This window comes from Lonchura striata, chromosome 23 (genome assembly GCF_050655825.1).
Source record: "Lonchura striata isolate lonStrDom1 chromosome 23, ASM5065582v1, whole genome shotgun sequence".
In the NCBI taxonomy this organism is placed as follows: Eukaryota; Metazoa; Chordata; class Aves; order Passeriformes; family Estrildidae; genus Lonchura; species Lonchura striata.
In genome coordinates this window covers 1,328,306-1,343,315 of record NC_140725.1, presented here as the reverse complement: position 1 = coordinate 1,343,315, position 15,010 = coordinate 1,328,306, and the positions used below count along the sequence as shown (strand labels likewise).

At 53.9% G+C, this 15,010-nt stretch overlaps 1 protein-coding gene across 1 annotated transcript in view; it reads right to left on the bottom strand.

Moving 5' to 3' along the window:
• Positions 1–1,071: 1,071 nt before the first annotated feature.
• RUNX3 (RUNX family transcription factor 3) overlaps positions 1,072–15,010 on the bottom strand; it is a 35,270-nt gene continuing 21,331 nt past the window's right edge. Inside the window, exon 5 of the mRNA XM_021534993.3 lies at positions 1,072–3,828. Within this exon, the coding sequence (XP_021390668.3) occupies positions 3,305–3,828 (524 nt within the window). The 3' untranslated portion in view covers positions 1,072–3,304. The remainder of the gene's footprint in view (positions 3,829–15,010) is intronic.

Sequence of the window (15,010 nt, the reverse complement as noted above, 5' to 3'; positions counted from 1 at the left end):
AAACCAGCGTGGGGAACCTTTCCCTGGCACCGGGGCACAGAAACCAGCGTGGGGAAACTTCCCCTGGCACCGGGGCACAAAAACCAGCGTGGGGAACCTTCCTCTGCACCGGGGCACAAAAAGCAGCGTGAGGAGCCCTCCCTGCCCCTGGCACAGAAAGAGCAGCGTGGGGAACCTTCCCTTGGCATCGGGGCACAAAAACCAGCGTGAGGAACCTTCCCCTGGCACCGGGGCACAAAAAGCAGCGTGAGGAACCTTCCCTTGGCACCGGGGCACAAAAACCAGCGTGGGGAACCTTCCCTTGGCACCGGGGCACAAAAAGCAGCGTGAGGAACCTTTCCCTGCCCCGGGCACGGCCCCCGGCGAGAAGTGACAGGCGGGAGGCGGCGGGGCCATTGTAACCATTCGTTTATTGTTCCACATGGCATCGACAGGATTACACGGCGGCCCGAGGCCACGGCCACGGAGCACAAACGACCCCAGCCCCGAAAAGCAGAGCTGTCCCCGAGCCGTGGCTCTGTCCCCGAGCCGCGGCTCTGTCCCCACGCCAGCCCCGCGGAGCCCGGCTGCTCTCGGGGAAGCCAGAGCCGGGAGGCTCCTCCAGCCGCAGCTTCCCCGATGCCTTCTCCAGGAGCAGACCCTCCTCCTCCTCTTCCTCTGCCCTCCCCACCTCCCCCCTCCCCAGTGACAAGTGCTACAGGTTTAAAATTGGGCTACATATTAAATATAGGGCATTACCTTCAAGTAGGGTTGGGGTATTACACAAATAACCACATTTTTTTTTGGTATCGCTAGCAATTTTTTTTTAATGTCCATCAGAAGACGCCATTAAAAAACCCAACAACTTTAGCCTTCTTTATCTACAAAGATCTCTGATCTCATCTCCTTAGTCTGGTGATCTTTTACCCTGCACATACAAGTATTAGAAGCATTATTAAGAATCGTATCCTTCAACACATTTAAGAATTATATTATTATAACAAATAAGACCAAAAATTAGATTTTATAGTTAAATATTCTGTGAGCCAGACAAAGGGGCTTTACTGTACAAGCGATTGTGCATTTTTAAAAAAAAAAAAAGCAAATTATAGTGCAAAGCAAAAAACATTGGCCTGTCTCATGACCACTTGCATACAACGGAGGTGCATCTATTTACACCTTCACATGACAATATGTCATAAAAACAACATCATTGCCATTCTTTTTATTATTTTCTCCTTTAAAACTTACTACAAATAGTCTTAAATTAACCTACAACTAGGAACGCCTTGTTTCCTTTGTGCTTTCAACCAGTGGGACAGGATGACAAATGCAAAAAGGCATTAAAACACAGGCTGCCCTGTCCAGCTGCAGAGCCGGCGAGTGCCGGCGCTAAGGCAAGTGGAGGTTGCAGTTATGCTGGGGTAAGGCCTTTTATATATTTAAAAAAAAAAATTATTATTATCATCATTATTATTATTATTGAAAAGAGTTGTTCTTCGTTGCTTCTGGAACTCGGAGTGGTCATGGCAGCTCTCCAGGGCAGCCAGGACGTGCTGCTCCAGCCCTGCTGTGGTAGTGCAATTCCAGCGCTCTGTGCTGAGGGTGGCCGGCTGCCAGCTGGGAGCTGGGGACAGGTGACAAGGCTGGGACGGTGTGGCTGGGGCACAGGGGCCAGGAGGGCAGCTCTGGGGGATCGATTTTCTTCTGGTTATGGGAGAAGTGGAAAAAAGAAAGGCGTGGTGACTGGTGGCACTGGGGCTGTCCTCTGGCTGCAGGGAGGGCCCTGCAGGGCACTGGGCCCTGCAGTTGTGGATGCCCAGGAATCTGTCTGTGCCCTCCCAGCCCTGCCAGCATGAAGAATCCTGAACCCAGCCCCAGTTCTCATGCCAGCAGAGGGCACAGGTGGCCTGCAGGAGGTGACAAACCCTGTGCTGTGCATCAGAGCCAAGCCCTGAGCCGGCCTTGGAGGAGCCCAGAGCACCCCTCCACCACGGAACTGTTCGGTTGCAATCTGTGTGGTGTCAGCTGTGAGGGTGTGTGCTGCTTGGCAGACCTGGTTCCTGCAAATACCACCTGATGCCACCGCCACCAGCGGCATGGAGTGCCCCCTCTACAGCGAGACCACCGTGCTCAGGTCACCTGGGGAAGGACAGGAGGGTGAGGGGATGGAAGAGGCTGCACAGCATCAATTCACAACATTCCCACCACCAGGAGTAGAAACTGCTCCTTTCTCCAGATCTCAGAGCTTTCAGGATGAACTGAGACGTGAATCAAAATAAAAAATTGGATGAGAACATGGGAAAGGACCAGAACAGAAGTGTGAAGCTTTGCCACCAGCTGTGAGTGTTGCCTCTCTGAGGGGACGGAAGGAACGCCTGGAGGACGGATGCAAGGCTGTGCCAAAGGCTCCTGAGCCCCTTGGAAGTGCATCTCAAATGTCTCAGATTGTCCTGAACGCCGCCTTCCCTTCAGCCACCATCACTGAGGTTTGCTAAGGAAAGCAAAGAGCTGAATGGTGAGGTCAGGACAAGAGAGCAAACAAACAAAACAAAACATCTCCATAAAAAGTACAACTTGTGTGTAAACATGGAGGGGAGAGGTCAGCCAGGCCCGGGGTCAGCCACGTTACTGATTGACAAATGACAACAGTGACACCAAAATGAATAATACAACTTGTGTCGTCAACAAATAATAACAATAATCACATCACAGCTCTTGTTCACGTGGCTGACTGAGCCCCAGTGCCCCTGGCTGTGCTGCAAACCCACTGCTCTGTGGTGCTCAGGGACCCTTCACCAGCAGGGAGGGGAGGACAGGAGACAATGGGGTTTTTTTCTTTTTTTCTCCTTTTTTTTAAAGTTAAGTTCAGTCCTCTAGCACTGGCAGAGAGATGGCTCGGATGACTTCCTGGTGACTTCTCTTCTCTGAACCATTTTGCAGAGGAAGGGTGAGATTCTCCTCACTTCTGAATGCTTCGTGTGGGGAAGAGGTGTGAGATGAATGAGAAGTGTTCTGCGAGTACCAAACATCTGATTCCACACGTCCTTGGGGTTTTTTTTTCCCTATGTACAATCCACATACCTAAAACATACGAAAGGAACCACATCAAGCGACACATTCAAGCCTCGTGGGTGTTCACCTTGAAATGTAACGAAGGTCTTGGTCCATCTTCGCTTGATGTCTGCATGCAGAGGATCCTTAGCTTTGGGTTTGGAAGACTTTGGTTTAACTTTTCCCTTGGCATCACTTTGGTGGCTCCCAAGAGGAGCCACGGTGGCCGATTAAGTCAACGACACGGCTTTGTTCCCAGCCGAGCTCCTCCTCAGTAGGGTCTCCAGACGGACTCGTCCATCCTGCCCGTGGTGCTCATGGCGGTGGGGGAATTGCTGTGGCTGCCGTCCGCATCCACGCCGTCGTTCTGCGCGCCCAGGCTGGCGTTCATCAGGTTGTTCCCCGCCGAGGCGCTGGTGCAGGACGAGAGCATGCGGGTGGGCGAGCGCTCGCCTCCCGCCACCATGGAGAACTGGTAGGAGCCCGAGGACGTCCCGTAGTACAAGTGGTAGGGAGAGGGGTTGGCCTGGAAGGGCCCGCTCTGGTTCTGCGTGGAGCTGGGGTACGGGGGCGGCAGGTAGGTGTGGTGGAAGCGGGTGGTGGTGGGCATGCTGGTCATGCTGATGCCCCCGATGCCCGTGGCCGAGGGCGTGGCCGTGTAGGGGAAGGCGGCGGACATGGCGCCGGGGTAATGCATCCGCGGGTCGGAGAAGCGCGTCTCCGTCAGCGCCGGCAGCGTGGGGAAGGAGCGCTCGAACTGCCGCGGGTCCGAGAAGGGGCTCAGCTCCGACGTGCCTGCCGGGGCGCAGGAGGAGAGGGGGTGGTTAGAGCGTTCCCAAGGAATCAGGAGGGAAAGCACCTCTTGGGTCTGCCAAGGAAAAGAGCTGAGGGACTTAAATAAAAACCCTAAAGCCATTTGTTTAAGTTGCTCCCATTTCCTGTCCTAAAATTTGTTGTTTCCTATCCAAGAAGGGACACGGCTAAGCTGACTTCTCTTAGGGGTCTATTCATCTCGGGCAGATTAAAGCAGCACACCCCATAAACACAGAAAAAAGATGTTTAGCCATGACATCAGCTGTGTAGTAAATAAATGGAGGCCGGCCCCAGACGGCCGGGCCCTGGGATCATCCATCCCTGCTGTATACACACACACACACACACACACGGAGACAGGCAGGAAAAGCTGGAGCCCAGACCAGCCTGCTAAGCCTTCTGTGGGTGGCCTGTTTGTGCTGATACCATCAGGGGATGGAGCTGATAAACACACAGCTGAAAACTCCCAAGCCAGGAGCCACTATATCCCTCTGCTTCAGTTCTCTGTGTATTTTTCTCCTTCCAAGAGCATAAAGAGAGTGAGAAATTCAGGCTCTCTGCTGGGGGAAGGGAGACTTGTGGTGGGAATGTTCCCCAGCTCCATTGGATTATGGAGCACCCCACACCTTTTCCTGGAGGGTCTAAACCCAAAGCGGGTCACAGCCAGCTTAGAACTGGAAAGGGATCCCTTCCTCCTGCAGGAAACCCAGGTTAGTGGTGGGAATCCACAGCAGAAGCTCCTTTGAGGAGCTGGAGGCATTCCTGTGGCTCTCTCAGCTGTCCCAAGGCTGAGACAGAGCCCAGGAACCTCTGGCCTTGGTGCATCAAAGCAGAGAGAAGTGAGGTTTGCTCTCCAAGAAGAGAGTGAAACCTCAACCTCTGTCCTTCAGACCTCCTCTATTTTCCCCTTGTTAAAAGCAGGGCCTTTCTCCTTTGCTAGTGGGATGCCACCCAGCTTCAAAAGTGACTTTTTTTGGTCATATCAGCTGGATTTTGTATCCCTCAGAGTAAGAGAATATGAGGTGAGTATGCTAAACACGACTGTTGGTTTTGGAAATGCATATACATACAGACACACATCCAGAGGATTGTGTGGCTGCTCTGCATGCACAGGGACGCGTGTTTTAGATCTATTTATTACAATGAAGCATTTTTAACTTCTCAGGGCTGGCGTCCCAGGCCCCAAAGCATTTCCCCAGGAAAAAAACTCTTGATTTAATCCCTTCCAGCTACCTAGTGACACAGGCACACTCTGGAGGAGCAGGTATGGAGGGAATTTGGTTTGAACCTCCCTTCTGATCCCAGGTGAGTCCTTCAGCAGTGGAAGGAGAAGGGGAGGATCCTCCCTCCCTCCCCTGCAGCCCTTTTGCGGGCACCCAGCAGCGCCTGCCTTCCCACGCAGGCTCCACGGAGGGGAAAGGCGGGGGAGCACCTGGTTTGTGAACGTGGCTGTGGCTTTGGGGCGAGATAAGAGAGGAGCAGCTCAAAGCTGTCCCGAGCCACACTGCTCTGCACACACCCGGCGTCGCAAAGCGCCCGTGGAAGCGGCTGCCCGGCCACAGGGCCGGCCCTGCTCCGTGCTGGGCTGGCTGGAAAAGCCCAGCGGTGGGAAAAGCGCTCCCAGCCTGATTTCACTGATTTCACAGCCCAGCAGGGACCCGTCCCAAAGCCGTGCTGCGGCCACAGCTGCTGCCAGGCACTGAGGTTTGAGGGAGCTGAGGTTTGCAGACCAGCTCAGCAAGAAGCAGCCTGACCGCAGCCCCGTGGCGGTAGCATCACGGCTTGAGACAGGACCATGGGGCAGAAATCCTGCCTGCACCTGGGCTGGAAAGAAAAAGTGCTGTCTTCTGAATGCCTCCCCTTAAACTCGGCGGAAAAAGCAGCCCCCAAATCCCCCTCAGCCCCCAAACACCCGGATTGCTGCTCGCTGCCTTGCCAGATGACAATCTCCAGCGCTAAGACCGCGCTCCTTCATTACTTTTCACAGCTCTATAAATAATATTCCATAAAATGCAAATCGAAATCAAACCCGAGCGCTCAGGGCACATTTCCTTTTTCCTCTATAACTCACTCAAAGAGGGCTTCTTTTTTTTTTTTTTTTTAGAGGCTACGTTTTATTGGCCTGAACTTGCACCGTTTGGCAGTGGGTCCCTGCTATTAATTTAGACAGGAGCATGTAAGAGTTTTAATTTTGGGCTCTGTGTGTGTGACGGGCAAGGCACAGCGAGGCTGTGGGGTCTGGAGATGCTCAGGTCGGGCAGAGGCAGCTCTGCCAGGCTCCGAACCCCTGGCCAGGGCACTCTGCAGGGCTGCCATCGCGAATTGACATCCTTCAAAAAGCAAATCCCTCAGCGCAAACCCCTCAAATGAAATCCACGCCCAGCAGAGCCACGAGGCGTCCGAGCGGCCGTGACCAGCTCGCTTTCACCCCCGCCGGCCTGGCGCTCTGTGTCTGGCTCAGAATAAAGCTCCAGCTTTCCCTGGCCGGTCTGAGGCTACGAATAAAACCCCTCAAACCGCTCTAAAAACAAAACGGCGGCGGCCGCGGCCCGCGCAGCGTCCCCTGAGGGGAGCGGGAGGCGCGGCCAGCAGGGGGCGCCCGGCGGGCGGCGGGAAAGAGGCGGGAAAGGGGCGGAGGGGCCGGAGGGGCCGGGGCCGCAGCGCTGCCGTGTGTCCTGGGTCCCTCACCTCGGCACTGCCCCTCTCTCATGTGCCCTTCACCTCAGGGCAGACCCTCTGTCCTGTCTGCTTCACCCCAGGGCAGCCCCCCTGATCTGTGCCCTTCACCTCAGGACTCCCCTCCATCCCATCTCCTTCACCTCAGGGTTCCCTTCCATCCCGTCTCCTTCACCTCAGGGCTTCCCTCTGTCCCATCTCCTTCACCTCAGGGCTCCCCTCCGTCCCATCTCCTTCACCTCAGGGCTCCCCTCCATCCCGTCTCCTTCACCTCAGGACTCCCCTCCATCCCATCTCCTTCACCTCAGGGCTCCCCTCCATCCCGTCTCCTTCACCTCAGGGCTCCCCTCTGTCCTGTCTGCTTCACCCCAGGGCAGCCCCCCTGATCTGTGCCCTTCACCTCAGGACTCCCCTCCATCCCATCTCCTTCACCTCAGGGCTCCCTTCCATCCCGTCTCCTTCACCTCAGGGCTTCCCTCTGTCCCATCTCCTTCACCTCAGGGCTCCCCTCCATCCCGTCTCCTTCACCTCAGGGCTTCCCTTTGTCCCGTCTCCTTCACCTCAGGACTCCCCTCCATCCCGTCTCCTTCACCTCAGGGCTCCCCTCTGTCCTGTCTGCTTCACCCCAGGGCAGCCCCCCTGATCTGTGCCCTTCACCTCAGGACTCCCCTCCATCCCATCTCCTTCACCTCAGGACTCCCTTCCATCCCGTCTCCTTCACCTCAGGGCTCCTTTCCATCCCGTCTCCTTCACCTCAGGACTCCCTTCCATCCCGTCTCCTTCACCTCAGGGCTCCCCTCTGTCCTGTCTGCTTCACCTCAGGGCAGCCCCCCTGATCTGTGCCCTTCACCTCAGGACTCCCCTCCATCCCATCTCCTTCACCTCAGGGCTCCCCTCTGTCCTGTCTGCTTCACCTCAGGGCAGCCCCCCTGATCTGTGCCCTTCACCTCAGGACTCCCCTCCATCCCATCTCCTTCACCTCAGGACTCCCTTCCATCCCGTCTCCTTCACCTCAGGGCTCCCTTCCATCCCGTCTCCTTCACCTCAGGGCTCCCCTCCATCCCGTCTCCTTCACCTCAGGGCAGCCCTCCATCCCATCTCCTTCACCTCAGGGCTCCCCTCCATCCCATCTCCTTCACCTCAGGGCTCCCTTCCATCCCATCTCCTTCACCTCAGGGCTCCCCTCCGTCCCATCTCCTTCACCTCAGGACTCCCCTCTGTCCCATCTCCTTCACCTCAGGTCTCCCCTCCATCCCATCTCCTTTGCTTCACAATTGTCTCTCCAGCCCCCTCACCTCAGCACCCTCTCTATCCTGGCTCCGTCGCCTCAGAGTTTCTCCTCCATCCCATGTCCTTCACCTCAGGGTTTCCCCACCATCTTGGTCCTCGCCTTAGGGCTGCCCCTCCATCCCATCTCCTTTGCCTCACAGCTGTCCCTCCACCTCAGCGCTGTCACCTCACAACTGCCCCTTCCATCTTGGTCCTCGCCTCAAGGTTTCCTCTCCATCCCATCTCCTTCACTTCAGGGCAGCCCCTCCATCCTGGCTGCTTCAGATTGGAGCCACACAGCCCCAGCACCTGCCCTGCACGCGAGCAAATCTCTACTGAAACAACCCCAGCGAGATCCAATTAAAACATGGCCATTAACACCCTCCATAACCACCTAACTCAGCAGCAAGGACCCTCTGCCACAGCCAGGATCAAACAGCAACCTGGAGCAAGCAGCTGCTGAGCAAAGCCAGGGAACAAGGAGTGGGCGAAGCTGCTCCTCGAACCCTGCGTTCCCTTTGGAATCACAGCTCAAAATGGGCTTTAAAAACCCCTTCTTGCTGTCCCCTTCCCCGGCACATCTCAACACATCTGCTCCGTAGTGCTGCCTCCGAGGATTTACTACGGTTTTCCCTCGCTTACTCGCCGTCCAGCCCCCATTTGCTTTTTTGGACCCTGGCAATCTGAGCTTGAGTACTTCAGTTGTCCAGTTGCCAATCAAAATATTTGAAGGAAATGTTTATTTTCTTCTCGAAATCACACCAGCTGCTGCACTAACTGAATAAGCCCATTTAGCTGTAAGAATTTAACCATTGTAAGAGTGAATTGAGTCCCCCAACTACTCCAAAATCTGACCCAATCTATCAGCGGAAATGTCAATGTTTTGGATGGGAGTTTGGGGAAGTGTGGAATGTGTATTAAATAAAAGCCATGTAAAGGTCAAAGCCCTGATTAGTAATGCCACTGTCTCCTCCTTAGGGCTGAGCTGCCTCGGGGACCACGGAGGCCGGGACACACCCCATGATTTAATTGTGCAGCTGCAATTTGCACCTTTTGAGGACCCCCAAGTCCCCCCTGCATGAGGGGCCGGATAGAAACATGCTTTGAAAGCTGCTCAGCCCCTTTCCAGATAAAACAACAGCACTGCAGTGACACAGCAGCTCTCTCTCTGCCTCAGAGACAATACAGGCCCTTTCCTCGGGTGGGTGGCCAGCAGATAAATGCAGAGATGCCCCTGATGGGAGCCAAACCTCAGCTGGGTCATGGTGGCGAGGGCTGGCCGGGAGGTGGGAAGGGCTGGTTCGTGAGGCTGCCAACCACAGAGGTTTCTCTGGGTGTGTTCAGCCGCCTCCCTTCAGACCATGTTGGGTTTGGGAGCTGCCTCGCATGGAGTGGAACTGGTCCCTACACCCTGGTGGGGTCAAGGCTGGTGGATCTGCTCTGAGGTCCCTGGAAGCCTTCAAGGAGATGAGGCAATGGACCCTGCAGTTGGTTTTAGGGATTGATGTGCATCCATCCCAGAGGAGCAGTGGGCACTGCCTCTACCTCCTAACCCAGGAACACACCTGCTCTGCCAGGAGGGAAGAAAGGGCAGCAAAAGCAACATCAGGACCTCTTCAGTGCTGCAGTGGTACCCAGACAGCCAGCTTGCCCCAGGCACATGGCACAGCACAGCACTGGGCCTGGTGTACAGCAGGATCATCACGATCAGATTATCTGGGGCCAGGCAGCGACGTGTGGAACCTGAGCAGCTCCTCAGCACCCCAGATACCACCTGGTCCCCACCTTAGAGATATGGGGAGCACACAGTGGCTGATGAACCCAGTCAGCAACCAACCTGAGCTTGTGTGGATGTTACACAATAAATACAGTGTGTGAGGCACACAGAGAATAAAGGGAACTTAAAGGGAACTTGATAGCGTGGCACTCTACAAGTGTATAGAATATAAAATATCTTCAGCCTGGCCATAGATCACTGTTCTAATTCTATGCATATGTGTGCCTTGCAAAATTGTCATGAAAAATCTACCCCAGGGGAAAAAGCCCTGCTTTCCTGTCTCACTGCACAATGATTGATGACAAAGTAAACACTAATGATACTTTATGCTTCTGTATATAACACACCAGCACGTGTGTGACAGTGGGGACAGACGTTCCCTCTCTGGATATACCTTTGGCTGGTTTTTCTCTGCTCATTTCTGTCATGCTTGGACCTCCAAGCCATCTTTGAGCTTTTTCCTGATCTTTGTCCCTCTCTGCATCCTTCCCCTGATGACAATAACTCCATGTGGGAGCGCGGAGAGGCAGGTGGCCAAGAGAAGGAGAGAATCTCCATGGGAAGGTGCACGAGATGCATCTGATCTGTGAAGGCCCAGCTCATCTCTAGAGAAGGCGCCGCTCTCCTCCCCACCCACGCGTGCAGGCACGCTCTCACGCCTCTGTCACGTATGTTAACAAGTTCATTTGTTTCCAAGTCAGAGCCAACTAAAAAAGAAAACGGCCCCTTCCTCTCAGCCCACGTAAAACAGAGCAAAATATATTTTGGGGGAGGAGGGGAGGTGTTGAAAAAAAAAGGAGGGTGTGAACAGCATCCGTTGTTACACGCCCATGGAGCACTGCTCTGTATCTGATAGAACCAGCTCACAAACTGGGTGCACGGACTTCCTCTGCAGAGTCTGAAAAAAAAGACGCAAACCCCAAACCAAAACACAACAACACACAGGTCTTTATCACAGCATCGCCAGGCACCACCTCGACACTGCCAAGCACGTTTGCTGCTGAGTTTTGTGATTCTCCCCGAGCACCGTGTGCTGCCGTGCACACACACACGCGGCCCCAAACCCACCCCGCCGAGCAGCGCAAACCCGGCTCCTGGGTTCTCTCCCACCCCAAATACACCGGGCAGCAGCAGAGCAGGGATTCCCAGCCCAGTGAATCATGCACTGCATCTCTGCAAACCCTTCCAGATCCATTGGGATGCTCCAATTATCTGGACCCATCCTTCAGGGTAGGACCCTGCTCCTAATTCCAGTGTGGATTTACGCAGAACCACTTCAGCCCCATGTCCTGTGCCTGCAGTGTCCTCCAGAGCTTACATTAGCTCCTCTGCCTGGCCGTGTTTACGCCCTCCATGTATTTACACAGAGCAATCAGCCCCGCTCCATCCCGCCTGCCCTTCGCTAGACTAAACAAGCCCGGCTCTCCCAGCATCCGGCACAGCCTCGCTCGTCCCGGAGCCCCCTGCCCGCATCCCCCTGCCCGGCACATCCCGCGCTGCCCGCCGCTCCATCCCGCCGCGCTAATGAATAACGGTGCTAATTGGAGCGGGTGGGTGGGCTGAGCGGGGACCGCGGGCGCTCCCCTCCGCCCTGCCTGCGCTTTGCTCTTCACCTGCATTCAAAGGGTATTAAAACAAATTAACAAGCCCTGACTACATAAAAGGAAGCTGCTGGATTTACAACCCAGCCTGCAGCTAGACCACCTTGCCTGCCGAGCAGGTTTGGGCCAGGCCACGTCTGCCATGGGAATCCCACTGCGGAGGGGTGATGGCACAGGGGCTCCGGGAGCCCGGCAAGGCAGCGGCACCCGGGCTGGGGGCTCGCAGAATGGCACTGCAGATCCCAGCACACTGGAAAATCCCGTGCTAAAGGCAGCATGGAACCCCTGAGGCGAATTCCGAGGGACTCCTTGCTGTTCTGTAGGGAGGCAGCACCCTGAGCTGTGGCTGGGGCTGGCCACATGTCCGTGGCACAAACGCAGCGGTCGCGGGCGCCTGGACTCTGTCCTGGGGGAATCTCCTGCCCAGCACTGCTCTGTGGCTCACCTGTGACAGTTCCATGACAAATTCGCTGGAGGGACATCACAAATATAAAGGAGAGGAGCAGAAAAGCAGTTTAAAGATAGACACAGAAGCCTGAAAGCAGGCAGGAAACCCATCTCGAGCATGTTCCTTCCTTTGAGGCTGAAGCTGAATCCCACAATATGTTTTCTTCCCACTAATGCTTGCCTAGCTTCCTTTGGAAACAATTTAGTCTCTGCCCGTGGTAGAATGTTTTTATCCATTAAGAAACGGATATTTTAAAGAAACCATAAGTCAATCTGGACAGGGATTAGGAAGCAGCAATTCAGTGTATTTGCTGGGCCCATAATTCAGGACTTAACCTCAGAGCAGCCACGTTGCATTTCGGAAACAATAGGGGCACTTGCAGCCTATGCCAAGAGGCTTCTTAAAAGTAATGTAATACTTTAAAAATGTATATTTAAAAAGAAAAAGAGAGAGAAAGACTTTACTTTAAAGGCATATTATGAAGCATTCTGCTGATGACAAAAATTGTGTGCTGGCCTGAAAGTAATGGATTGGGGATGAAGCTGAGCAAATTCCAGATCAGGAGATCTGAAGCTCTTCACCAGTGATCACAGTCTCCCAAAAACCATTCTACAGGCACTGGGATTAGGAGAGGCTTGCAAAAGGATCTAACTTTACTGTCCTCCCTGTGAAATCAAAGGAGTTTGGCTTCTCTGGAGCAAAAACAAGAGTGTGCAGGGAGACGTGAAGTGCATCAATCAAAACAGCTCACTCTGGTACTGAGAAGATCCAATCTAAAATCCCTTTGCAATTGTCTTGGTGAGTGCAAGGCCCCTCCACGCTGCTGGACAAGGCACAAGACAATTGCTTTTGAGTGGTTGAAGATGTTTCCACCACAGAACTCGAGCGTGGGCGGTCCTGTTCTGCTGTGCTGGGAACAAAATGGTTCAGCCTAAACCACTGCTGAAACACAGGCAAGGGAGGACACAGAGAACTGGGGGCTGCTCCTGGGGACGATGTGTGTCTGTCACCAGCCCACCTCCCCTGAGCCAGGGGACCCCGAGAAGCAGCTGAAGGCAGACAGCAGACATCCCTTCAATGTCTTGCTTCACTTCTGAGAGCTACTGGATTTTTTTAAGCTAAAAGGCAAAACTCGACTGAAGCAGGCACGCAAGGCTCTGGCTTCGCGTGCCCTGTAATAAGGAACCATTTCAAGCCACCCTAATGACAGCTTGGTGTCTCGCTGTGGGGATGGCAGGGCTGGGATTGCAAACACTCAGATTTTCCAGACCTCTCTGGAGAAGCATTGGGCCAAATCCTCAACAGAGGCTCTGCTCGGTTGAAGCCTGGGAGGCAGAGCTGGATGGTGATGGGGATCTGCCTGTCTGACCTGCCCAGCGCGGGGCCAGATTCTCATCACAGCTACATGGGTGAACCCAGAGTTACCCTATTTACCCCCAGAGCAGCACCAGTGGGATGAGATCTGGAGTGTGCAGGGTTGCCAGTGTCCATCCCATCTGGGGACAGGCATGGGAAGGAATCAAGTCTCTGCCTATCGGAGTGGGGCAAGGCAAGGCCAGAGCCACTGAAATACCCTGGCACTGGAGAGAGCAGGATCGGTATCGGAGCCCTGCTCTCTCCTCCTGCATTTCCTGGCATGCCCTTCAGAAACCATCGGCTTTCTCTTACCGGGAGGGTTTTGGTTTGAGACCATTTAACCTCAGGATGATCATTTTACATGGGGGCTATTTATAACCTCCAGGGGCTGCTTTACTGAAAGCCTCTGCGAGTGGCTGAGGGCCAGACCCTTCTCCCAGTCCCGGTGGCGTCCTTGCCCTGATCTCCACCACGGCCACGGCTTTTCCCTCCTCGGGAGGAGAGATTGGCCTGGGCCAGAGCAAACACATCTCCCAAGAACCCCAATTCTTCCAAACACTGTCTCCTGCCTGCCTAAAACCCTAACTCCACGTGCCATGTGCAGGGATTTGAGGTGCTGGGATCCCCCCGCAGAGGCCGAGGCTGTTCCTGAGCATCCCAGCTCCCAGTTTGCTTTTGCCAGGAGCGGATTAGGAAGTTTGTGCAAACTGCTTGGTCAGCAGGACACGGAAGCTGAGCACCCTTAGCACACAAACAGAGGGAGCCGGGCACTGGTGGAGGGAAAAACCTCCTTGTCCCCCTCTTAATCCCTGCGCAAGGATGCTAAAAACATTAACCTTGGGAAGCACCCCATGAAAGATCGCGGGGGCCGGATGAACCCCAGCCTGCCCCACGGCCCCTCCCCGCTGGTATCTCGTTCTGCTTCCCACTAATCGGCCTCTCCTGTGTGTTACCCAAGAACGTGCCAAGTCGTGAGAATTACAGGCCTGTTAACTCCCGTGTTGTTCTTGGCACGGGCCGGGCTCCACTTGCTCGGGTAAAAATTATGATCTTTGTGAATAAGCCGTGTGTGTGTGTGTGTGTGTGCGCGCAAGAGAAAGAGGGGTTTTTAAAATGATGATTATGATTGGTCATAGCCAGAGCTGTGTCAAAAGGACAGGGCTGAGATGAAAATTTCTGAGCTGCTCCTGCTCCGAGTTACGCTGGTAGGAACCCGCAGTCATTTGAAGACGGTTCCTCCGACTTGGGAATGAGGGAGCCAAGAGCAGAGCGTGCACAAACCGCCTTTTGCAGCATTCCTGGGACTTCGGATTCACTCCGCAGGAATGATTTCAGAGGCTAATTTTGTGTGTCTCCACTCCTGCTGTCACTTGACATTTGGGAATTTGGCAGGGGCGGTAGCTTGTAGCCAACTCCATTTTTTTTCTCGTTGAATTTGTGTCATCACCTGATTCTTTGCTCCAAACGGCGCTCTTTGGGTTTCTGGCACTGCAGGGGGCTGTGCTAATTTAAAATACAAATCTTTTTTTCTTCCCCCAAGAATCTCTTTCTTTATGATGCGGCCAAGGGGACAAGCCTAGAAAACTCTTTCTCTCTCCCTCTCTCTCTCTCTCTCTCTCTCTCTCTCTCGCTTTTTTAAAAAAACCTAAATGATAGTCCTACACAAAATGCCCATGTTCTTCTCATAAACCTTGCTAATATCAATGAAAATTCCAAGCGTGGAGATTTGCATTTCAATGAGAAAGAAATTAAATTTTCTCTGTAATTTTGGGTTGGGAGGAGCGGCACAGCTTTTACAGTTCAGGTAACATTTTCAAACATGTTTTTACACCCAAAACCCCCTCTTTGCTAATGACACCGAGCCTTTCAAACAACCATATCCCTTCTGGAAACACAGCACGAGGGTTTTGGGAGCTTTTTCTATGAAACTTTCCCAGAAAGGGCACTTCTCACCAAAATTCCAAATACAGACAAATTTAAATGCTGTTCCTTGAAGCCCTGTTAGTATCTCTGCTGATTTCTGAAGGGAAAGAACCG